This window comes from Fringilla coelebs (assembly GCF_963513975.1).
Source record: "Fringilla coelebs genome assembly, chromosome: 5".
Lineage (NCBI taxonomy): Eukaryota > Metazoa > Chordata > Aves > Passeriformes > Fringillidae > Fringilla > Fringilla coelebs.
The window spans coordinates 52985564-53012667 of NC_140033.1; the positions used below are offsets into that span (position 1 = coordinate 52985564).

At 37.1% G+C, this 27104-nt stretch overlaps 1 protein-coding gene across 3 annotated transcripts in view; it reads right to left on the minus strand.

Annotated features, from left to right (window-relative positions):
- POLR3B (RNA polymerase III subunit B) overlaps positions 1-27104 on the minus strand; it is a 72598-nt gene that overhangs the window by 17120 nt on the left and 28374 nt on the right. For all 3 annotated transcript variants that reach the window (XM_084206553.1, XM_084206554.1, XM_084206555.1), the window contains exons 15-23: positions 26029-26191; positions 23913-24066; positions 22569-22643; positions 21721-21819; positions 18083-18210; positions 11025-11234; positions 9064-9222; positions 7518-7635; positions 6889-7031 (exon numbers count right to left, since the gene is read on the minus strand). In XM_084206553.1, coding sequence (XP_084062679.1) covers positions 6889-7031; positions 7518-7635; positions 9064-9222; positions 11025-11234; positions 18083-18210; positions 21721-21819; positions 22569-22643; positions 23913-24066; positions 26029-26191 — 1249 coding nt within the window. The remainder of the gene's footprint in view (positions 1-6888; positions 7032-7517; positions 7636-9063; positions 9223-11024; positions 11235-18082; positions 18211-21720; positions 21820-22568; positions 22644-23912; positions 24067-26028; positions 26192-27104) is intronic.

The following is a 27104-nucleotide window of genomic DNA, read 5'->3' on the forward strand; positions in this document are numbered from 1 at the left end:
ATTGAGTAATACAACTTGAGACTAAATTTTGTATTGCAGTGGGACTGAATGGCTCTCACCTATACATTCTGGTGTCTCATCTGGGACCAGAATCAAGTACTAACAACCAGAAAAGGCTGCAGACAAAACAAAAATCAAAATCTGTTATTTAATGTGGATTAACAAAATGGTTATGTGTTTTAACAAGAAAGCACCTAGCAACTTGCTACATCTAATTTCATTTGAAAAACAAATAAAATTCTAGAAAAAAAACTTGTGTATCCATTTTATAATGTCACCTTAGAAAGAAAATCAGTGAAAATGCGAAGAAATTCTTTTACAATATCAAAAAGGGAAAAAAACCTGGATTAATAAGCATGGCAGTTTAATGCAAGGGTAACAGCTTAAATTAGAGTAACCTTAAATCAGACATCCACAGTGGTTTAGCATGCAAGTATAAAACAGCCATAGGCAGTTGTTTTTCAATGCTATTGTATGGTGGCCAATAAATGACAGTCCCCTCACTATGCACAATGGCCCCCAGCCCCACACACGCTACCGCATCAATGCTGACAGCATCTCAAACCCATGTACCTCCACAAGGCACTGACAGCATAAAGAGCCCCTCGCCCCGGTACTTTTGTCTGAGTTTCTTTTCCTAATCAGGAGAAACTCAGGTTTCCAGAGCTGGTACCTTTCGTGTGGCTGCTTTTACAGTTTGCTGACAAACACGAGCACAGCCAGACTAAAAGCGAGGTTTGGCGCAGAGGGGGAAGGGGGGCGGCCAGGAGGGGGCAGGGACAGAACGCAACACTATGGGAAAGTTTTTCACCAGGCTACGATAAGGCGCCTTCTATACACACACATGCCAATGAAAAAAAAAATCATCAAATAAGTCAAAACAACCTAATATAGAAAACTAATTACTACCAGCAGGAGGGACATTAGAGAGCAAAGGAGACGACGTGAATAGAAGCGGCAGCAATACCAGTTTCTATCAGTGAGATAAAAAGAAGCGCATTACTAAACGTGCTTGTTTACTTGTTCTAATGATATGGTGGTAAAAGAGCTAAAACTGACTTGAAAGGCATCTATTTTAGCTTTGCCAGATTTGCCAGAATTTGGAAATACTCTTGAGAAATAAGACAACATCACATAATTAAGGAAAGTTGTAGCAGTAACACAGCGCTGTATGTTACAGACAAGTGACAGATTTGCAAAAATTAGCAAGGCTGAACAACGAATGTACAGCTGCTTCAAAACTCTCTAATTACATACTGTGTTGGCTAACTAAGCATAAAAGAAGTCTAGAAGAAAAAAGTGCTGCATCACATAAGCTTTGTTCAATACTGAATCATTCACTGATCTATCATATCACTTGCTACATCCCATTTGACAGAAGGGGTAAAGAACAGAATTAAAATTAACAGATAAATAATGCATAAGTAAACTTGATTAGTTTTCTTATTAAAAACATCACTCTAAATGAGAGGAGGTGCTAGAAGACAATACAGTTTGTACACTGCTTTCCCATGAGCTGCTGAATGGTCTGATGTGATAAATTTGCATAGTCTGAAGCACACAAAGAGCTGATTAATTGAAACCCTTACAATGCTTCTGGAAGCAGCTATTGTAAAACAATAACCATAGGAACTTTACAAAATACACATGGCTGAATGAGTCAAGAGCTTAATAAAATGTGTGTTCAGGATACACTATTTAGAAACAGAATTAGAGATTTTTATTCTGCGCCATAAAATGCTAAATCACGCTAATTTCAGAAGTTCAGTTGAGAATTTACTGAAAAGGTCAGAAGGTTACCTGTTAGCTGCTTGAGACAAAAAATGCTGTAATTTTCCTCTTAAGGCAGCAAGCTAAGCAGCAGTTTTGTTAAAAATAAACAGGAAAAAACAGTGTGGGAAGTTTTAATGGCATTCTGACGTTTTCTGAAATTCAGCTTCTGGAGATAAAAACATGGTAAGAAATCCCTACCTTCCCTGATGCCTAATAACTACTAATGGTCTGACATTCCTGCAGTTGATTAAGAGCAAATTCTTTTTAATGCCATTTCAACTATTTAATTGCTATAAGCCCACTGACATTCTATTAGAGATAAAGTACTAATTCTGACTTGTAACATGGGGGGAAATTACACAAGTAGCCGTTTAATGTTTTATTTTAAATGTTCTGCTTATCTGTACTGTTCAAGTGCCCATTAAAAGGAAAAAGATAAGTTGATTTCCACTATGAAGTTAGGAAAGCAGATGGCAGATGCTCAAACTATTAAAAATTTCAAAAAGCAAACAAGGTCAGACTGCTACATGAGAGGGATTGTCATGAAGTTTATGTAGTTGATAATGTAGTGAATGGATTTTGTTTTGATGCTAAAGAACATGGTTCATTTAGGAAAACAAAGACCATCTTTCATGAATTTAAACTTGCTTCCTTGTCTTTAGAGTTGTTTAAGTGCAGATACTTCAGAAAGGTTTAATCCTTTATCTTAGATCTTCAGCTATTAAAAAGCTTCTGTTTGCCAGTTCAAACAATCTCTTGCTTAAATACAGTTTTTCCACTCCTCAGGAATACTGTTCAGTATTGCTGCTTAGTTCTGTGATCTACAGGACCTTTGTTGGAGGTGTTAATCCTTTTTCACATGAGAGACTGAGAAATGTTCTTTCAGAGAAGTGTTATATTGCTTTTTTTCACATCAAAGGAGCCCAACTTTTTCCTCATTGTGACTTGCAGCAAAGCAAGAGGAAATCTGGAAATATAATAATTTCCTTTGTATGGAATTCAGATGAAGCTTCTTTAGCTTAACAATCCTTTTGCCTTCTGTGCTTTGAAAAGTGACTTTGCTTGAAGAATACAAGATTAAAACAACAAAATAATTAACCAAAAGATGTTTTTTTATCCTTCTAGAAAATATATGATGCAACAATGTGAGAACAAAGTCCTGCAGTTTAGGATAAACACATAACTACCAGAGAAGATTTATAGACTAGAGACAGTCCAGTGCCAAAGATCTTAGTGCAACATCCAGTTCGGAGATGAATATGAAAATAAAGCAAAATATCTGCATTTCAGAACACAGCCTGGTGGCCTCATTTGTTTGGGTTTTTTCCTTCTCCCCATATACTTCTTTCTGAGAAGCCTTGAAGGACAGGCAACCTTTTACAGGCAGCTTGGAGGAGTGTACTTAAAACACAAACTCACGTGAAAAGAGGGTGCAGTGGACAGGCCAGAAGTGTGACCCTCGCCAATACCATGATGACATGTGAGAGGACACAAACAAGGCAGCAAATACAGAGGCAGTGACACAGATCTGTGTTATTATAGAGGCCTACAAAAATCTACCTACATATTTAACAGAAGGCTTTTCTGTAACAAAAGGCTAAAGGTGGTTTGTGAGATTTAATCTGTTGTATCCCTGATGCTTTCTAATTCCTTTACTCTGCTTCCTTCTGCTCCAGTGACAAAGCAGAGCTTTGAAATACAAATCAATTTGGAATACAGAAAAGACCATCAAAAAGTTTGAGACATGGTTTGTGCAATCTCTTATTTTGCACATATTTAATTATTTAAAACCCACTACTACTAGGATTCCATGAAATCAAATCTCATCTTCAGGCATTCCTTCTAGAAAATAAATATATTCCCCAAAAAAGACTGACAATACAGACAGACATATGCTTTTTCTCCTTCTCACTGAACCAAGGTTGCAGTATGGCTTCAGGGTGTTTAAGATCATTATATGTTCAAATGGCTCTATGGCAGGCTTAAAGCAAGCAGTCACAAATTACACTTGAAGTCGTAATTGCCTACATTCAGACCAAGATGAAAGAATAAATTCAAAGCTAATTAAAAATTCTCTCAATAGAAAAAGTTGAACTGTTAGTATTATGATTTCTGTTCCATGATTGTCTATATTTTTCTGATAAGACTGATCTTTCCCCAGTTTGATGTCAGAAGATGATACCAGATGTAATGTTAAAAAGTTATCAAAGGAGGTTTTCCCTTTTCTTTTCATGCCTTTTCTCCAGTTCTGCTATGGTCAGTATTGGCTTCTTCATTGTATTGTTAAACTGCAAAACAGTGAACAGCACTGTTCTTGTCAGTTATTTTTCTTAGTATCTATCAAATATATCTTCTCCATATTCCTCCTTTCTCTTGTTTACTGTAACATCTTTACAGGGCAGTGAACTGAGAGGTGTACTGCCAGGACGGCAATGAGTTTGAGTAAAATGTAATAATTTGGAATATGATCACTCCCCTGATCACAAGGGATTACTAGTACAGATTGATGTTTGGGACAGCTACAAACTGTGGGAACATTGCAACAGTTGTGTTACACTCATGTCTCCAAAACCAAGCTGAAAGTGACAGTCTACATAATTGATGGGTTTGACTTTTTATTAGTATTATTATAGTCCCAAGCACAAATAGAGGATGATCAGCCATTGTTAACCTGATGCAGTGCCAGGCATAATTACAGGTGCCCTCAAAGTTTCTTACAGCATTTTAGGATACTGCTTTTCGTTACCATGGCATTTCCACAGGTAGTTGCTTGCTCTGCATTGTGAGATGTCTTACGTGCATTTTGTCATATGGAAGGTCCTCAGCACCCTGAAGCCATACTGCAACCTGCCTGACAGAATTCTGTTTCCTTGTGTCATTCTTCCTCTTCCACTCATGGTTCTACGTTTGTGGAGCACTCTTTTTATTATTTTTTGGAGGGATATGAAAAAAAAGTTCATTTACATTCTGTTCAACTATTCCAACTGGTGCACATTAATAGCCCAAACTAGGAGAAAAAATTAACCTACTTAAATTTTTCAGGTAAACCCCTATAAATATTTATCATGATTAATCAAGCAGCTTCTTTAATATAATTTGGAAGTTTTTTTTAAAAGTTCTAATAAGAAAATTTGTCCTGCACAGTACTGATTGCATTATTATAAAATAACTTGCTGCTAAAATACTGCATACCGCTTATAAGGAGAAGGGTTTAATTAGACAAAGCTGAAACTGTATCATGAAATAGTCATTGCTCTAACAGTGCTCCTAAGTTTTTAAGCACTGTACAACTTCATTGTGTATAAGACTGAAAAAGTACTAGAAAGAGAATCTACACAAAATCTTCCTGAAGGAGGATCTTCCCTGAGAAAAGAAAGAATGGGGCAGTTGAACATCCAATTGCTCAACTCCTCCTGGTTGCCTCTGAAGCTCTTCCTCTCCTCACTTATCTTAACTATCCTATAAGGCTGCAGCGCAAGAACTAGACTCAGTTTTGTAGGGAAAGTCAAGTATGTAATGCTGCTTCTTTACTTTTTTGAAACCTTCAACAGTACTGATTTCCAAATCACTTGGGAACTCAGTGGGAATAGCTTTGTATTTTTAGATCAAAAACCATCTTGAAAATACAATCAATAAAAACATTTCAATGCTTATCAGAAGAGTTTCTCTTCCTTAATTACAACAGAAACAATGGAAGTATTTCCTGAGAATACAGAGTAATTATAATAATAATAAACAAATAAAATAAAAAAACAGTTTTGTGGTTGCATGGAAAGACACAGTGGAATTACAGGTGATCTTGCACAGAGCTGGAGGTACTGAGAAAGGCAGTCTTGACTATTCTTACAGACAACACAAACTTGAGGAAGTATCTTGTAACAGCTGTCACTGTGATCAACTACTGCCTTCTGCACCCATTTTACCTCTTCTGATTGACAGGTCTGATGTAGGTCCATGTCCTGATCCCCTACCCTGGAGACCACAGAAATGTGGATTACAGTGGTTAGCTCTGCATCTCACAACAGGGATGCAGTCTTTCACTTCAGTTACACCTGGAGCTATTAGGACAGGACTGCAAGGGGTGTATGGGTTGCCATGGAAAGGATTTGTAACATCAACCTCTTTACCTTTCCATCACATCTGACAACAGACCAAGCAATGTTCTCAAGCCAAAATAAGACCTAAAAATGTAACAAGATTACCAAACTCAGGTAATAGCACGGCACATACACTAACACAGAAGGTCATACTTCAAATACTACAAATCTCGATTTTCCAAGTGTACGGAATGATGAGAACATATCAAAACCTGTCCCATACTGACAACAACGGGAAAAAAACATGCTTTTAAGTTGGTTACAGTCAGGCTGTTTTCAGTCACTTCTTTCTTAACACCCTTTGCACACCTTCCAAATCTTTGAGATTCAGAGGATGATCTGATACTCATATTTTTTTACATTCAGGTCAAAGGGAGTTCACTGCTGTTTTTCAGGAGATATAGAAGTAGGTTCCTGATTTTCATTTTCCTACTAACATGAAAACTTGAGAACTGCATGCCACCAAGCAGCTTCCAAGTGGGCACTCATTTTCAGGTTTTGGTCTGAGGATCCAGAGCTGCTCCAGATCATGTCCCAGGTGTATTTTTAAAAATATTTCCTTTCTTTCTACTCTTTGCTGGTACCTGCAGTCTTGTCTTTAGAGCAGAATGTCTGCAAACATTCTGACCTGCAAACTTCCCATTTCATTTCTCTTCTGTCCGTTCAGAGCCTCTCCAATCTATGACAATCCACTGACAAATCTATCACCTAAATCCAAATTGTGACTTCAAAAAAAAAAAACCAAACCAAACCAAAAAACCTCTGTACTTGTTTGAATTGGGGGAAACTACTGTATTTTCCAGATTCATAGATCAAGCAAGAGTAGTTGTTGCTAACACATTTTTGTTTCAGAAACAACATTGCTAAATTAGGTGAACTTAACAAAAAAAAAAAAAAGGGATATGGCCTTCTACCACTGTATTCATAAAAGATCTGAACCAATCAATGGAAACATACATTATGTATGTATAGTAGGCATATACAACAATAATTTATTTTTATTAAATGGGTCCTTTACCTTTCTGCCCATGACGACTGCTAAATTTATCTCCAATTTCTGGACGTCTGGTTTGCCTCAGCAACATTTTGATCAAGAAAGCATCCTCTGCATTTGATGAAATCATTACTTTTTCAATATAAGAATCAGTGGCGCCTTTGTACCTAGTAAAAGAACCCAAAACTATGATTTTTTTTACTTGTATGAATGAAACACAAGTTACAGACAACTACCTATGTTTTGGTAAGCTCCTGACCAAACTGTAATCTTCATGGAACTTTATATATATATATATATATATATATATACACACATATAAATAAATATATAAAATCCTTTTTCCTCATATATATTTACATACAAGTTCCAGTGTACAGCATGTTTCTGAAAACGAAAAGTTTAAAGAGTTGCTACAGAAACTATTAGAGAATTAAGCTGAACTTGTAAAGGACAAAGTATGGGTTTTTTTTCACATGGGCTCTTCTCAGCAAAAGCTTCCTCATGTATTACCAATTCCTTGATCTTCAATTAAACAAACAACAGCCAAATATAGTTAGAGTTGAAGAAGAGGTTTTTAGAATTGAGTATATTTTTTCAGACAACTTTCCTTCATGTAATTTGCCCAGCTCTGAAGTTATATTGCAACATACGTTACTGGCACATCTTTGTACTGCGGCTGCTGAGGCACACTGCTTCCTTCCAGAGGTGTCTGGGTCACAGTTGGCATAGATTTGTTCACAAGAACCTGCTTATTTTCTACTTTTTCACCTACAGAGAACAAGAAGAAAAAGCACCATGAAAATGTATCTGACTGTGTTAGAAATACATTTTAAGCTTTAAAAAAAAAAGGTGGAAGACAAACTGGAAGGAACATGCCCAAGAAATATGTTGTGCTGTTTTACTAAATATTGAATAGTAAGGGAATCACTAAACCAGTTTTCTTTGGTAAACCAAAGCAGAACAGCTTGCATGCTGGGCGCACTGTGAGAACAGCTTTTCAACACACCCTGGGTCAAAAGTCTGCACAAAAGCATCTGAAGTCATATGCTCTAAGTATGGAGAAAATTAACAAGGAACACTTTGTCATGATTAAACTGACAAATTCTAGAAATTCACACCTGAATTTGGGACAGCCCATCATTCCACAATGAGCTGTGCAAAACTACTGTCAGTCTCCTTGTATTCACATATTTCTATTGATACTGGTGTCATATATAACTTCTCCCTGCTCCATTCCCTTATCCTGCCCTTCACATTGAAAACCAGATCAGGAGGAGGCCCAATGATACAACTGCACACCAAGTATCTACCTCCCACCTCCTCCACTAAATTACACTGATCTTCAGCCTGTGTCTCTTCTGTCCACATGAACTATCTCAAATAGGTTTTTACTTACATGCTGAGAACAGTCTCAGTCTGGAGTCCAGCCCAGTCCTATCTATCCTAATACTTCAGAAGATTCTTGCCTTTTTTTTTCCTTAATTAACTTTGAAAGCTCCATTGTGATGTGTTAAGGATCAAAATTGACCCAATTGTGTACGATAATGGAATTAAGTTTAATGCCCTTTAAAACACCTTTCTTACTAGATCTTAGCAGGTCTATTAAGCTGTTTTCTAACTAAAGGATGACAGTATGAGATTCTTCCTCAAATCTATTACCACTGGAAAGCTATACACCCCTCTTTACATTCCTATTTATTTTTCTTATCTCTCTCCAAACACCTTTTAAAGTCTTAAAACCATAAGGTTTTGCTTCCTCAAATAACTACATTAACTGACATCTTGCTAGGAGATTTTGACGCATGAAATCAAAATAATAGGGGTCTATATCCTTAAGAAAACAAAAGCATATGACAGACATACAGGGAAAAACTACAATATTAAAAGCTTGTCAGCTTGGGAACATTAAGAATACAAATTCTAATACTTCAGTAGATTCATATTAATAAAAACTCCCTCTTCTACTTAAATATAAAGCTACTTTTTTCATGTGCAAAAGTCTCCCCAATGATTGGTAACATGCTGCTTTCAGGAACTAACTTTTTTTAAATTTCCCATCACAATACTGCTGTCTGCAAGTCCAAAAAATCTCCCAAGAGGCTAAGTATAACACAAGGTGCACAAGAAATACTGACAGAACATTAACTTCCACTTTGACTATGAGCATGCCCTGAGAGAACATGCAGTTTGACCCACCTGGAGAGCAGATACCATCAGCATCTAAAATCTCATGGCGCCAGATGGGTTTACGGGTAGCTGCATCCAGCATCGGCCCCATCACTTTATCAAAGGTCTGATTCGTGTATCGCTTCAGCGTACACTTGGCATTCTTGTACACAAGGCACCTTCCAAAGCCTAGAATGGAACACAAACTCATCTGGCTAGGAATTCAAAGATCCTTTATAACACATGACCAGAATAAAATCTGATCTATGGGATATAAAATATTCTTTATTAGTTAGATTATTCATTGGCTTGAATATGCATAACGTTGTACACATATACCTAGTGGCGCACAACTTAAACATAAGATCATGTACACTACTTTTTTTAGATGCTGGACTATAGTCCAATTCCAAACTGTGCTAATCTGCTTCTGTATCTCTGCGCACATCATGTCTCTTGAAATCACTGAATCTCTTGAATCATTTTGGTGGTCTTCAGGAAGATGTAACATGGGACTGTAATAGGGTGAGAGGAGCATCTCTTCCTTTCACGAGTTCTAAGAAACCTAAACTTTTACTCATGTTTGTGGCTGGCATAAGCTAGTCTGCCAGGAAAGTACTAACTGAGTGTTTAGTATAATCAACCCATTATTCTTTTTTTCCTCACCTGAAATTACATGTACTGTTATAAAATTAGTGGGTTTTAAATGAGAAAAGTAGCAGCTGTGGAATTTCTCTCTAAGTACAGCAACTAACCACGATACTAAAAACTCTAATCACATTTAGAATTACAGAGAGCCAAGAACAAAGCTTGCTAATAATCCTGGGTTGTTTTAGCTCATTTGAAAGATGGTTGTGGCCACATACAGTACATCTATATCTTCAGATTATGTCAAGTAATTCCTGACAAGCACCACAGCTCTCCCTGTAAATGTTACCAGCCCACCAGAAAAGAAAACATTCAGTTTTAAATCATGCCTGTTGTTGTTTTAGAAAAGGAGGCATAAATTAAATGCAGCAGACGTTAATGCCAAAGATACATGTCTAGGAATACTATTACTGCTGCCTAGCAACTAGAAGGAAGGGTGTTTGGGGAGGGGGGGAATAAAGTGATGGAAGAATCTAATTTTGGCCACCCAAAACTAAAACCAGCTTGATCACTGCACTATGCCTGCTCTAAAAGGAATTTACGGAGAAAAGTGAGAGAAGAGATGAAGTTTTCAGGCAACTCTCCTCCAACCCTCAGCAGCACTGACATGAAGTGCTGAAGAAATGTGGAGAGAGTGAGACACAAACATGGGTCTCTGTTAGTTAACCTTCCCTTTGGTACTTTACTTAAAATATACTGCACCACAGAGTTGGTATAATTTTTTAAGGAAGCAGGTCATTAATTGAGCTCTGGATAAACACTAAATTATTTTGCTTTAGGCAACACAATTATTTTCTCTCAGAAGGTAGGCAATACTGCTACTGCTCCCTCAGAACACCAAGCTCACAAAGACACAAACTGCCTCGGGTTCTATTCCTTTCCTGAATACATTCACAAATCTAATTTCATCTACTGCTTTTGTTACTGGTGGAAATAATGAGAGCTCTGTTAGTAATGAACAAAGGTTCAGGTAAACATCTAAAAAGCAAGCCCAACAGAACAGATTAACTCATGCCTTATGTTTTTTGTAAGCTAAGTATTTACACCTTTTTTATTTGAGATCAGAAGTTAGCCATTTTTTCTTATAATATCCAGACTCAGAATTTTATATGCATGTTAGCATCTTCACCACACTATTGCATGCATGGAGTTACAATCACTAACCAAACAGAAAACCAACAAAAGCATTCAAAGCAGTTTGGGAATTCAATTTCTTAACTGGAGATCTAACGCTCATAACTTCAATAAAATTTACTAGAGTGGTAACACTACAAGAAAACAAGTTTATTAGAATACATATTGGAACGCACACCGGAGAAGTGGGAAAGAGTTGATGATCTTACCTCTGTCCAAAGAGGCTTTATTTAAGACAAGAGCATCTTCAATATCGTAGCCACTGTAGCTCATCACAGCGACTGTGGCATTCTGTCCAGCAGGGAGTTTCTCAAAATCTATCAGTTCTATTGTTTTTGTTTTTACCATTGGTTTTTGTGGATAGGCGAGGAGATACATCAGAGTATCTATCCTGTTTCTTTGATTGTATCCAATAGTACCTGTATGTAAGAGGGGGGAAAAAAAAAAAAAGGCAGTGAACACTAGTGAGTTTTTAAAAAATGTTTTGGCTAAAAAGTTACCAAAATGCAAATTAACTAAAATCAGACAGAAATTCTTCAAGAAAAGAAGGGGAAAAATAATAATTCAAACCAAAACAATTTCACATTATTATATTTAAATAAATATATAAGTAGTTTCTTAATTTAAGCTCCCAGAAAGAATTATTTATTTTCTCTCAAACAGAAAAAAAACTAAGCATCAATATAAAAAGAAGAACAACAAAAGAAATAAAAGCCACTTGAATTAATACAGATAAGATGTTTTTTTCTAATTACAACACTGAATCCCACCGGTATGAAGCTTGTTTTTATTGTTCTCATAGCCACTGGGTTTGGGTTTTTTTGGGGAGTTCAACTGTTGTTTCGAGACCTGGTCCAAAATTTCATTACAATCACCAGAAAGACTATCACTGAGTCCAGGAGAAACTGTGGATCAAGGTCTTCATCTTCAACAACATATTTCCTTCCTTTTTTGGGCAATAATTAGTTCAACAGCAGCCTGTGTTAGAATGGGACGAAGTATAAATGAAGCATACTGCTAGCAGCAGCCAAGAGTGATTTACTTTCTGAAATTAGAAGCACCGCTGATAGAAAGACTACAGTAGAAGACCACTTCTGTATTTGTCTATTTACATGAAATTAATTTTAAATTTACAGTTCAGAATTCAACCCTTTATATAGACCTCACGGCTTGAGACTGAAATTTTTGGCTCTGTCCCATCAGAATGCCAAAGTGTCTCTTGAAATCTGAGGAAAAAATAATTAAGACCCAGCAGGGAAACATAAACTGTTGTGTAGCAGAACAAAAGTTAAGGCAATCATATATTATTGGAGTTTGCTGTACCAGGGCTATGCTATGTCTCTCAGCAATTAAGAAATAACAGTCTGAAAAGTTAACATTTTAAAGTTTTAAGTGCTAAACATTCTGCAGTACTTTGTCCTTAGGATGTAAGTCTTTCAAAACCTTTCCATTTTGTCCTGCAGTTTCAGAGCCTGGCTGCATTCTTGGAAAGGTCAAAGCAGTCCATATACAAGCAAGATTTCACACGGCCAAGAAGCACATCTGAACACAAACCTGCTCACTGCGGGGGTCAGCTTCACATTTTACATGCATCTACTTGCAACTCCCATTTACATAAAGTGTCTAGAAAATCAAACTCTAAAACCAGAGTCTAAAATCAAACCGGTCTTTCCAAAGACCTATCCTGTGCTTGGCACTAGGCTCACTCTCCTAAATCACAACAGGTCGACCCTTCCCAAGGACAAGAATGGAGAGAGAGCTCAACAGCTACTGTCTGAAAATGAACTGTTACAGCTGGCCTGGACTTTCTCAGGTTCTAGAAAGCAGATTCAACAATACAGGCACAGAATTTTCAAATAACAAGAAAAAATCTGGTAGAGTTGACAGGCTTGTCTCTTGCTTTAAAGCAGTTGTTTTTCTGTCTTTTCTTGTATAAGGAAACAAATAATCTTCTAACAGTATTTTTTGCCTCCAGTAAGACACAAGCTGGTAAGGCCTGGATTTCTCAAGACTGAAGACCTTTGCAGTCCCACCCTGCAAGGCCCACCACTTGAAGGCCCCACTATTTCTGAAATACCCTGAAATTTCAATTAGACATTGTCCCCACTGTAGTTTTGACTCAACTCCCCTGATTCTCCCAGTATACAGATCAGAAAATGTACTTCCAAATTAAAAACTTAAGAGGTTTAGACCATTATTCCCCTCTGCATCTAGAATTTGTAGGCTTTCAGAGTAGGCTGCAGTGAAGCTCAGCTTAAATGTTGCACAGATAGGTACATTTTCCTGACGCTGAGAGAAATCTTTCCAAGAGAAAGTCATGCCAAACTTAACTTCAAACTAAATGCTTGCACTTTTTTTTCTCCTCTGATATGCTTAAACACAACACCTGCTATGGCTCACTGGTCAAGGATGCTAAGACAGGATGAAGTCTGGAGCACCAGTTTTATCTTTTACACTTTAAGGGTGTCCTTTACACCCCAGTAACAATCTGTGGAAGTCCCCTATATATCAAAGATTTTGGATGACACTTTAACATATTTCAGGTAGCACAAATTATTTCTTTTCAGGTGTTTCACATATTTCAAAACTGGAATTTTTATCAGAGGTTCAGATAAGCCTAACAGAACTGCTACTGTCTGGGAGCCAGAAGCAACTGATATTACTGAGATTCTAAGCCTCAATAATAAACTATATTAAGGCTACTCTTCAGGGGATGAATGCTGTAGCAAATGGAAAACATATACATATATATCAATGCCAAGTATCCTAGCAGGAAAGATACTGGTGAGAGAATGACTCCAGAGCACAAATGAAATAAATCAGCCAAAAAACATGGTATATATCAGCAACATTATTCCTAATTGCTGGGATTTAACGGTTATACAAATAATCCTTTCTCTAAACTGGGCTAACAAACCACAGCCTGAAACCACAATCTGCTTATTTAAAATAAAGCAGCAGCTCTCTTCAGAGGACTGGTGTGCTGGGATGCACCCTCTGTGTGGGTGCTGAAATGAAGGAAGTCACTAGCTTTATTTCTGCTTTCTCTCTAAAAGAACAGAGCCCTTGTTTGCTCCAGCCAAACAACCAAGCAAAAGTAAAGTATAATTAAAGTTCACCATAACAAACCCTGCTCACAATGGCTCACATTTATAATTATCCCACTGGCAAGAACCATTTTTTTTCATTGGTAATTAGCCCTGGTTAAAGCAAAACACACAAGGCTGACTGGGATACAACAAAGATCATTTTCTTGCTTTTCTCAGTACTTGATATATTGTGAATGCACGTGTGCATTCTTTCTTTTTTTTTTTCAATTTCCTGACAGTTTTTTTTCTGTTTAAGTGTCATTTGAATATCCTTTAGGGTGAAATAATCACTGCAAAAACACTGTCTACTGATATTTAGCATAAATGAGGCATTGCTATTCTGATGCTGAAAGTTTTGAGAACTCACCAGAACAAACAGCCAGCTAAAATAAGCATTAATCCAATTCTCTGGTGTATCGCTTACAACAACATTAAACTGTACAATCAAAATTAACAAGGATACAGAAATCAATCCACTTGAGCCAAAAGGGCTATTACTACACATGTCAAGAAGAAAATTGCTCTAATTCTGTATTTCCCCTGTTTTCACCATGGATTTTCTATGATTCTGTCCTTTTATATGAGCACAAAGCAAGAGAGGAAGAGGTACAGTTTTCAAATGCTGCGATAAGCCTTGCGGAGGGGGCCCCAACTCCACTCAGACAGATTGTCACAGTACATGCATTAGCTGATCTGGATGTTAAGTGTTAGAAATATTCTTTTCACAGTAGAAAGATTAAGGAGTGGGTAAAAAGATTATGGGTAAAATGTGTGTGTGTGTGGGGAGTTCATTTCTGCATCAGCACTTCTGTGCCTACTACCAAGGAGAGGAGAGGTGTCAAAACGAGGTCGTGTCATGGAGCACAAACAATCCCCAAAGAGCAGTGGCAGAACAGAACTGCGGCCACAGTGCTCCCAGATCCAACTGTGATGACCAGCAACAGCTGGTTTTGCTTTGAAGTTTGTTTAGATTCTGCGCCCCTAGGCTAGCTGTACAAAATTTGGGAGGACTCTGGCTCTCAGTTCACCAAAGAACTTTCACAACTGTCAAAACCCCCCAGCACTGAGTTCCTTGAAGCATATTTATCTTCTCAACTCAATTTTAACACATTCAGCTGGCTACAGTACAAGGCAGAACAGTATATAAAGGGCTTTGCTACTTCACAGAAGCAAAGCAGAAAGTACATGGTACAGTAACAGGCTATTTTTGTAATATCAAAGTTTTTGCTTCCCTATAAGCTTCTACAATAAAGCTCTCACCCACCTAAGTCTGTCCGCTCAAATACTTCCTTTTCTTTCAGAGGTTACAGTAATAATCAACACCCAAATCCTCCTTTTCTTAGTCAAGATTTGTGTTGCGTCTCATGGGTTGAAGCTGCAGGGCACAGCTGTGCTGTGAGTGTACAGCTTGCTTTGTGTACCTCCACCATCACTTACACAGCAGTACATGTGCATGTGCAATATGGGGGATTAGTGGCAGGAAAACTGTATTTTTTCATTCTTCAAATTAGGCTTTTAGACAGTCACAGATGTACAATGTGTAAAACTGACTAGATTTTTATGTCATAATGGGATTAAAAAACCTCCGTTTAGAGCTATTTCTTAATTGATCCTCTGAAGCATTATTTTACCAACACATTAAATGCAAACAGTACAGACTCTTGTATTTTCATCTTAAGTACTTCTGAAATTTTAAGCTACAGCTGTTAACCTGGCACTGAAATGTCAACATTTAACTGAGGTCTTCGCAGCTGCTGTTGTATTTACTACCTAACTTCCTATCAGTCTTACAGTTCAACCTGCAACATATGTAATAATCTATGCCAAAGTGAGGGGGTTTATTTCAACTCAATTTTACTGAAATCCAGTTTGGTCATTAAGTGCAGCTCTAGTCCTCAAACAAGATGACTCATCTACCCCTGAAAGGGAGATTTCAGGACATATAATGCTCTCCAGAATAAACATTACTATTTCAGGACCTACTACTTGTCAGGGACACTGGATTGAAGACCTCATTCCAATCTCTGATGTCCACTCTCCACTTACTTGTGCTTTCACACATTTCCTTAGCTTGATGTTGCCTAAAAATGAGGCTTAGAAAAGACTGTCTAAAGCTGCTGGCACAGCCCTGTGATATGGTCAGAGGAGGTGGGTCAGTGCTGACAAGCACAAGGCTCTCCTCTCCCAGACTGAGCCCTGGGCTCCCTTTGCCGCTCCAGGTTTTGATAGTCAAGGGAGTGACACAGAGGATTTGGACATGGCAGTGTTGGATGAGGAACTGCTCTGCAATTTCAGTATGGAGAAAGAAAGCAATAAAGGTGGATGGTAACTTAAAGCTTGGGGTTTGAAGCTACACTACATCACATCTCTTCACACAAATAAACAGAAAAAAGTATGTACAATGTTTCAGGAATACCCTCTAGGTGTCATCTGATCAGTAAGTGTAGAGAAAAATCATCTCTGCCCCTACATGTTGCCACTTATGGTGGCTTTTTTAAAGCAGTTATTACAAAAAGCTTCAGGTGTTTGCAGATACTTCAGACAGAGCAAAATAAAGCTCAAGTCATGTGCCAACTTTTAAAATTTACTTTTATCTAGCTGCTTATTCTTTGAGTCAGGTGTTTTGTCATAACAAACTGAAACAAAGGCTTTTTTTATTGCTCAAGATATTCAATGGCTTTTGTGTTCCTAGCGTCAGCAGGAACGTCAGAGGATTGTATCCAAGGAGCTAAATGTGCAAGACCTAGGGTCAAAGCAGCTGAATACACCAACCTCAGAAAACACAGACAATGAATTGCAAATGACACTCAAAACAAAATGGGGAAAAAAACCTTCACACAGAAAACTACAAAAGAACTCCACAGATACTGAATTGGCTTTCTGTACACACTGATCCTGCTTAACTGTGTGTGGTAACTTACCAAACCTTCTGAGACTAATAGTCATAAAATAGAGACTCAGGGGTGGGGGAAAGATAATGGGATGGGGGAGAACTGTAAGGAAAAAAGATTGCATTGCTCCTCTTTCCACCCACCCACCTTTTTTTTTTTTTTTTTAAATTTAGAATGAGAACATGCATCTTGCTATTTTCTGTTTTCATGTGCTCAACATGATGGCTCAGCATAAGGCAGTTACTTTGCTACTAATTCTGCTGGAGAAGTCTCACAAAAGCTGCAGTGTTTAAGCTTTGAACACACAGCACAAAATAAATGGTTTAGTAAACCTAACTGAAGTGGCAGTTCCTTCATGAAACAGAGCTGTAGCTCCCAACTTGCAAGCAAGCCATCAATACAAGCCACAAAACCAGCCTGTAGAGCACCAGTGTGAATGCAGCTGTCTGAATTGATGTATGACTGCTCAGGCTCCTCTGCCTTGATCACAGGCCATAGACTTGGACACTGTAACGCAGGTTTCACTGAGTATTAAAGAAAGGATTAGAACTTAACTGCTGTTAATTACCCCCAGCAGCAAATTTACAAAACAGTTGGGTTTTAATGACCATATATGACACTGTCAAATTAATTAAGTAATCAGAAAATTAATTTTGTTTCAGTGCTCGCCCTCTTCATCCAAAAAAGCAAAAGCAAAAAAATCTAAACTATGGCTGTGGAAAGTGTTCAAATTATTAACAGCTCTTTCACACTTGAGTCTTCTCATTCTCTGATGTCAACGTTAACTATTGATATATTTATTTTTAGGACATTTACTCAACGAGTCAAAGAAATGCTCCTCAATCTGTGCTCTGTTTCTCTTTGTGAGAACAATTTTTAACTCTTTTTTTGTCTGGAAACCCACAGCACATTGCAGCATAAAGAGAAGAAAAATCCCACTCTGCCAATCCTGTAGATACGCTGAAAACTTGAAAGTCATAATAATTTCCAATAAAACGCAATAGAAAATGCAAAAGTGTCCCAGTTTATTAAAATTTTCTTTTAAGTGTTAAGAATTGCAGATATAGTCTTCATTAAGTAAAACTGACTGGTACTTTTCTCACATTAATCTTTCCAAGTTTCAGAGGTAAACTCTTTTTCTTCTCAAAGCTAAAGAAGTGCTCTTTTACTTTTCCTAGAAAAGCTTCTATGTGAATCAGGAAAAAAAGAATTTTTGTTTGTCACTTTCACTACATAGCTTCAAAAACTACATAAAACTTCAAAGAGGAATAAAAAGTGAAGTCTTACCCATGGCTTGTTTCCCCATGGCACACTGGTAAGTGTTTCTTGGGGACTGGTTGTGGTGAGGATATGGAATCAGCCCAGCACAGACACCCAGAAGCGTGAAAGGCTCAATCTCCAAATGGGTTGTATCTCTAAAAAGAAAGACTACCAGTTATGGCAGGCTTGTGAACAACTTAAGTAGAATTTATTTAATTTAGCAGTATCTCATAACACTTCAAATTCAGTTCTGTTCAGAAGAATGTAAGTCAGTAGGACCTCAAAACACAGATTCACTACAGGATTTTTATTTTTTTTTACAAAAACCCAACAACTTTCTTTTGGTTATAAGTGTTTCCATATAAAAACAAACGAAGAAAAAATAAATCAAGGTTTATGAAATTCCATAATGGAGGAAAAGCCTCCACATAATGACAACCTGAGGGAGCTCAGTAAAACAATAAAACATCAGTTAATACAGTAAGACCCAAAATGCCTTAAGGAATGTCTTCTCATATAATGAGAGACCTCCACATCAAATTACTAATCTCAGAGATTCAGAAATCCACTGGGAAGATGGAAGAAGGAAAACCACAACAGATTCAGGTATTTAAAAAACTATTTTAGTTTTCCAAGGTCAGCTATATCAGTTAAGGAGAAAACGTCTCCAAACTATATCCACTGCCATACATGGTACATGACATAATACAACACTATTTGAAAAGCTCTGCAAATATTTTGGAAGTAATTATGTTGTTAAAAGAAAGTACTGATGAGAAGTAAAAAGACAGAGAAAAGGAGACAATTTGTTCTATCTGGCATGAGCTTCAGAAGAGAAAGTCCACGCTCAACAAAGACAAATCATAGCATGCATTGGGATGCAAGTGGAGAGACTAATAACTAAGAATGAAGGGTACAATAAAGCTTGGCTGGAGCAGATATGAATTTAAATCAAGAAAAGTAATTAGGAAGTGAGGAATTACAAAATACAGATGATTATAACTAAACCTATTCAAAGCCTGTCTTTTATGTCCTGGATTTATCAGAGAGACCTTGGGTTTATGCATACATTGCTTCTCCCACACATCTAAACCCAATGCATTCTCAAAATCCCAAATTTAATGTTTAACTTCTCTTGGAAGAAGAGTCCAAGAAGTCTTTTGGAATATTTAAATTATTTAAATGAATTAATTTGATTACTTAACTTCAGGATCTTGCCAAAGAAGTGACAGAAAAGCCATTATTATGGAAACACTCAAAAGCTAGCCAAGCACTGTAAGCTAAAAAAGGTTAAGGAATTACCAACAAGCACACAGAGACTGAAGACAAGTGACAGCAGTAACTTTATAGATAAATTATATATGTACTACCAGAAGAATAATGAAATCTGAAAGCTGGAAAAAAATAGACCTGGAAATCCTGAGGATTAAGCCAATGAAACTATCTATCAGTCCTAGAAATCTTTATAAATCACAAATACACCTAAACACCTAAAAATCACCTGCTGGCCAGCAGACAGCCACTGTTTTTTCTCCACTTGATAAAAAGCAGCTATGTTACTTAAAGCCTATTATAAGAAAATACTAATGGGAGAATCCAAACTGCAGTCAAGAAATTGCAAAATGGTCTCAAGAGCCAGTAGCAAACTGGAAGCAGAGACTGCTTCCCCATTCTGCAGAACTTCACAGAACTGGTGACACTTTTCAAACAATAAAACCAGAAGCTTGATGCTTACTGATAGTGAAGTTTGCAAATTTCTTCAGAGGCTACAAGTGCATGGAAATAGATATACATTTGCACATAGGGTATTCAACAAATGTCTTCTTGCAGAGAGGTCAATCCTATTTCAATCAAAGATGACCCACCCTACTACCTTATGAAGTATCCCAGAGAGCTAATGGGAGACGTTCAAACTTTACAGGGCAGTTCAACTTCTGCAGGTCAAAAATGTCACTGCCAGAACCAGAACCAAGAAAGGAAAGGCAACCTCATGAGTTTGAAAAACAGAGTTACAAATGTGTAAGGAAGAAACTGAAGGCATTAGAGTCAAATACTCCAATGAAAACCCCTCTAATTGGATTGGAAAGAGAGCATAGTGTAGCAAAAAGAAGCCTATATTACAAAAGCAGGAATGCTACTGGGATACAGCCCACGATCTGAAGTATCAGTGGCATTACCAGAACAAGCTGTACCAACATGGCCACACCATTTAAATGCAAGATGATCATTTGGGGAAAGGGGGTACTCAACTCAGCTATTCAGGATCTAGGGAGCATCATTACCAAACACAAGGAGCAATGTGCTCATACAGTGCAAGCTCAGATACTTATGGCACAGTTAGCCACTGTTAGCATTGAAGCCAAACTCAAAACAATTGAGTTTGAACAATACAAGAATCTTCTGAGCTTCCTGGGAGTTGCATGAGGAGTCCTTTCCTCACACTGATCTACTGGAAGTTCTCTTTCTCCTCTCCTTTTAGACTAAATAATGATTTCATGTGATACATTCCCATTAACCCTTCTAGCTGAGTCAGCTGTCCTGTAACTTAAATTTTCAGCTCTGGTGCTTTGTGGAAGTTATTTAATTTTGGCACAAATGACAGCAATTGCGTGCGCTCTTCTTTGCTCATGTATACAGAACTCAGTCAAGAGCATGCAAGAGTAATCTCTTAAAGTGATAAAGTCTTCAAAAGCCTGGGCAGGAGCAATGCAATTTAATTAGCAGAGTTAATGTGTTACATTTAGCAAAGGTTAAAGATAATTGAAGAGCTCACCCAGCTCCACTGAAATCAATGATGTATTTCTATTAGCTTGCAGGAGTACTTGACCGGGACAGATTATTTAGAAAAAGAATTTTCTGCATAAATCTACTGATTAAACATTCACAGAGATAATGTCTACCATTTCATATTCAGGCTTCAGTTTACAGGATATTGTCAGAGAAACATTAAAAACCAGTAAAAAGATAGGAGGACTTAAAAATTTAAAAGAATCCTTCCTTTAATGTGGGTTCTTTAATCACAGCCAGAAGACAAGAGTAAAACAATTGCAGCAGGTGCTTTAAATATGTGGAAAACATAACAGATCTGGAAATCTCTCTGAATTAAAATCACATATCAAAACTGGTTTTAAGATGTGTGGTAAAGAACACACAGAATGATGCTGACATTTTTATTGGGGCCTATTGTACATCCAAAAGTCCAAGGGAAGGTCTCATTCCAGCACTCCACTTACTGTAAGGTGGGTGTCTAGGGTCTCTTTATGGCCAGAAAAAAAATTTCCAAACAATCGTGATATGCTAAGATAATCAAATAACATGTGGAACCATTTGCCTCTTGGATACCCATTGGATAAGATTATTTATGATGAGCTGCCCAATGAGCAGAACAAAGAGCCACATCCACAGAAAAAAAGGATATACCTTTAAGTATTGAATATTTTTGAGAGTTATTAGCAGAAACAGCTCTCTCAAAATCTGGACCTTTTTGTAACTTCCCATGGATAATTTAGGATGTGTGCAGATTCCTCTTTAGCTTTCACCTGGAGTAATTTCAACCATTATTAAGGTGTGTACATGTGAAAACAGTAACATTATCTATATGTTTGCATTTCAGAGAGTTACCCTATGAAAGTTTTTCTTGTACCAGTTACTGAATGCATACATACTTATTGATTGTATTTTCATACAGGGCAATGTTACAGTCATTTTCTTCATTCACATCCAAATATTCGACAAGGCCTTCATGCAAGAAGTCTTCAAAATTCCTACAGATAAATTAAAAATTACATTAGAACTACTGACCTTATATTTCTGCAAATATAAAATACTTAGCACATATATTAAAGGAATGTAATATGTAAAGCTAAACCAGATAAATACTTCTACATGTAGAGTTCTGTGCATATTACATATTGAAGAAAAATGTGTTTTTTAAATTAAACCTGTTGCCCTTTCACTGCTACACAGTCTGACAGATGAATGTTACTTACTTGAACAACTAAATAAAATCTTCCTACATGTACTCATCATCACTGTAAATGTAGGCAAATATAAGGATAATCACGTATATTTTTGTGATTTGTGGAATTTAATTAGACCTAAATTTAAATGCCTTTGTATTAGTGTGTTTTTTTAAAAAAATATGTTAACTAAGAATTTGCAAGGACTTTCAAAAACTCTGAATGTGCCCAGTTTAGGGCGATTAAGTTGATACTCCTGTGAGGTGTTTGATTTTTCAATCAGGAGGATGATGCTGCCTCAAACCTTCCACTTGCAGAAAGAGGAGGCTGTGAAATGTATGTATTCTGTATACTCACCAAATCTCACAGCAGTAACAAAACAACCTTAATTTGACTTTAAACAGAAAATCTCCAGTACACAGATTATGAATTTATACAGGAGAGCAGACTTGTCTAATTAGCTAACCCCAAGACTGTGAAATATTGACTGACTGAAGTATCTCCACACAGTATTTACTTGGTGAAGATGCATATGGCCTACTTGAATTGCGTACCTGTAGCCCTGAGCCAGTTCTTCCATATGTTTGTTGGTAACTGCAGGTTTTTGCTTCTTGACAATTATGTAAGGCCTGAAATTAAAAAAAAAAAAAAAAAAGGTTGGTCATTGCAAATACTTAGGCAGGTAACTTAATTTATTCTTACTCTAAGAACCCTGCCTATGCACAACCTATTCTATAAACTGTCCTTAAAATTTATCAGCCTTTAACTGATAAAACCACATAAGTAAAATCCATAACTATTCAGACCTTAGTTTGATATAATTTAAAATGTGTATTAGAAAAATCAAGGCTTAAATTTTGAGGTGAAAGCCATTTTTTCCCCTTTAAATCATTCAACTAAAATTTTATAAGTTTTACCTACAGATTTTGATGATGGCTTTAAAAAATTTGAGATTTCCCAAACTACAAAGCTAAGAACAGCATTTAGTAATGTGGTTTTTACAGAACACTTAAGTTCACAGTTTGTGCTAAACTGTCCACATGCAAGGCTGCATTTTGCAATTGCCTACATGCTGTAAAGTACAGGCATTTACTGTGGGTGATCTCTGATGAATCCATAAATTTCAACAGCACATGCATCTCTGAAAGCTTCCCTACCACACAAAAACACTGACACAAAGGACGGCATGCAAGAAGGCAACGCCAAGGGCTGTTGCTATTTGGACAAGTTGCTTTGATAGAGAGCAGCAAATAGCTACAAGATACTTGTGGAGTTCCCTCTGAAGTCTAAATAATTGTTAGAAGACTAATAAGCACTTTTAAATGGTTAATAGGGATATCTGAACAATTACAGGGTGAGGGGTGCTACAGAGCAAACTTGGTAAAGCCTTGCAAATCCACATGATTTCCCTTGCTTTTATTTTAAAAATGGTCAGCTTTCCTGCCATCTCCCAAACGACACATATTAGCCCTGACTGGAGAAGTGGTTTCTCTGCCACTGAATATGGCCCTACTCGGGATCTCTTGACCAGGTATGATTAATTGATGGTTTGTGCATTTACTATTTTGTAGCCTCTGATTATGCCTCAAACTTCATTCAACAAGCTCTGAGATTCAATTAATGAACAAAGTAGAATGTCAGCAGTAGTTGTGACTGCTGCTTTGTTGAAGTGAGCACAGAATATGCAGACCACCAGTCAATGCTAAAATACGTATATATTCATTAACCCATTCTGTCTCTTCCAACCTCTGCCTATTTTGAATGAGGGCTATTTAAGGAGAAAAGAGATGCCCGGGTCTTACTGAATTTGCTTAAATCTATTCCTGTGAAAGTCTTAGCCCAGTGCATAGAAATTTAAAGCCAGTTCAATAATGAGGTAATTCTGATGAGAAGTTTACCTGCACAGTCTCCCTCCATCAGAGGAAATGTAGACACATCTGTCAGACAGATTTGTAGAGATGGAAACAAATTCATTGATATAACCTGCTCGACGCAAGATCCGAAACGTGTTGACTAATTTCTGGTGATCACGTATTACACCGAGGATGTTACCTGGGCAGAGAGACAATAAATACCTGGTGCATCCTTTGCACATCCAAAACTATTTACAAATTCTGATCATATGTGGCATGCATAGAAGTACTTCTGCTTCTTGTAAATAATGAGTTGTTGTAAAATCCCCCTCTCTAACATGAATAAGAACCAGCTCTTTTTTCCTCTCAATTCAAAATTGTCAGAATTTCACAAGTCATTTACCTGCATGCTTCCAAACAGCCTGAGAAACCAAATGATGTGGTTCTTCCAGCTTTCTTCTAGTATGTTTCTGCTCAGGTGCCCATTAATCAGTTGGTACACAAGATAACAACTCTCAAGTCTGCAATTTCACCTGTACTGAAATGGATTCAAGGTTTCCAAGAACAGACCAAGGCCCTGCCGCCTTGTCAGAAATTTTAAAGTCCTGATATTTTGATGTATGTGATCACTCACAACAGCACTAGAATTTCTCTTTTAGGTACTTAGCTCAACTCAGCTATCTTAGCAGTGCACTTCAGCTCATACTTAAATATTCTGATGCATGATGAGCAAACAAGAGAGTAAAATTCATTTAAAGAGTCACCTGACCAAAGTAATCTTAACATATAAAATAAACATCTATGCTCACATTTTAAAAACTTTAAAGGAGAAGACAAAGGATGATAGTTTGGGGAGTTTGTAAGATGACAGAAGGGTCTTTACAGCTCAAAGAATTTGTACTTTACAGATTATCTACCTTCTTAAGTCATAAGTTTAAATCAGGATCAAGTCAGCTATCCACAAGTTTGAATTTTTTCATGGATTAAACCCACAAACCAGTGTATTGAACAGTAACTTGGCTTGTCCCACTTAGTACTAGTTCATCTACATTTGGAAGAGACTATCTTGTTCTGTACTCCAAACTGAGCTTGTCAAGGAAGAGTCCAATATTTTGGCTCTGCACTCCCCTTTGGACCACAAGACAGAAGAGAGTGCATGTGGTTCCACTGAACCTTATCTTTAACACGCTGCTAGAGAAAAGCAGAGCAAAGGAATGTAGTTTGGTCAAGTGTTGCTTTTATGTTACCAGTAGAAGGCAGGGTTGAAGAACAACCGCTGTTTAATTCAAGAGTAAATGGAGAACTTACTTACTCATGGTGACAGACATTACACACTGGTCCCTGGAAGTGGATGTTACTGACAAAAGGTTGTTTTGAAATCAGAGCTATAGTTTTAAAAATGTCAATATTTTGAAATTTGATACCATAGTACCTGCTGGTTTAGAAATGCTAAAAGATAAGCTGTGAAAGAAATATGAATGTGCAGATGCAAAGCACGTATACCAAATCATCCCTTTAACAAGACAGGCTTGTTTTCCATGAGCTAATTTCTCTCATCACACACAAAGCAACATGCCCCTTCAAAAGTATTTTTAAAGAGAACAGCATTGCTAAACTTAACAGATAATATTCTGATGTTTCCTTTCTGTTTTTAAAGGCTCTTTAAAATGCACAAATATATACAAAACATATAAAGATTACAGAAAACTAAATGCTTTCTGTAAAGGAAGATCTGAATTTGTAAATTTATTACAATATTACATATTACAAATTCGAGTTCTTTTCTTCTAAAAGTACTTTATGAATGGCACCTCCTTTGCCCAGTATCTAAAAACAAACAAACCCCTAGTTAAAAGTATATATTTTTGTGCCTATTTGTGCAAGTGGGCTTAAAAACAGGGCTGAAATTTGAGAAAGCTTCCATTTCCCAGCTACATACATCTGCAGTCAGAGTTCTGAAGACACAACTTCAAGAAACTAAGTGCCATCATCTGGCCCATCTACTTTGCCCAACCCTATAAAAATATTTACAGAGGAAATTATTTGCACGTGGAAAGCAGCATCTGCTGTTGACTGTGATCCAAGAACTACTGGAGGGTTTCTGAAGCCTAACTCTCCATCAGCAACAAATAAGAGTCAAGACTGGTGAAAAGTAACATACCATTAAGAAAAACCAGGAACACGTTTGGGTATGAAAGTTCTTCACCACAGAGCAAGTTGACATCTTCAACTCCAAGATTACTGGCTAATTTAATAATTGGGCCATCTTCCATATCCGTAGTAATGTGAGTCATGAGGGCAAGGTTTTTGACCAAACCACAGGCCTAGGAAAAAACAAAACCAAAACCCACCAATTTCATCCCTTCTCTTTCTATGTGTTAATACCATACTTGCATTTTTCTCCCCAAACTGTAATTATGATTAACAAAAACAAAAAGATGACAAAGTGAAAGGAATTAATTACCCTGAAATTATGGAGGGAAAAAAAAAAGGTAGAATTTTCTATATCACACTGAAACATAATGTTTTAGCATTTACAAGCTAAAAAAAAATATAGGCACTAAAACTGATTTTAAGTTAACCAACCATGTATAACCCTATGTTTCTCTCCTCAGCTACTCAGCAACATGATGGAAATACAAGATCAGTCCATTGATCAATTTTCCATGTATCCTGTATGTTCTAGCACAAACCTTAACATCTTTACATGAAAAAGCATCTTATACAGTGTAACTTTGTTTCAGCTCTTTAGTAAGACTAGCTTATATTGACTTATTCAGAAAGTTGAGAGTTCCTCCCTTAAGAGTATTTTCTATTCAGAAATAAAAAGATAAAGAAAAGGAAAGCCAAACAAAACAAGACTGTCAGAATCAATTCCTGATTGAAATATGTACAAAGATGGTTTTCTTCCTCAAGCTGATGGCTAAACAAATACTGGTACATGTTTCCAGAAATACTGCAGGTTGATGCTGCAACTTGAAAACAGAATGTTTATGACAGAACAAAGGGAGAGGGGTTTAGGACTCCTCTCTTTCTGCTCTCACCAAAAGAGAACAGGTAGTTCCACTGCAAAAGTGGGACCTGTTCATGTCATTCTCATATAGCCAAATGATTTCAGAACTGTTTCCAGACAGTCTATGCAGGAGAAAAAAGACAAAAAAGAAGGAGGACCAGGATGTAAACAGGTAGGATGTAAGAAGTCACACAAGTTGTGTTACCAGGCTGAGGATAATTTAT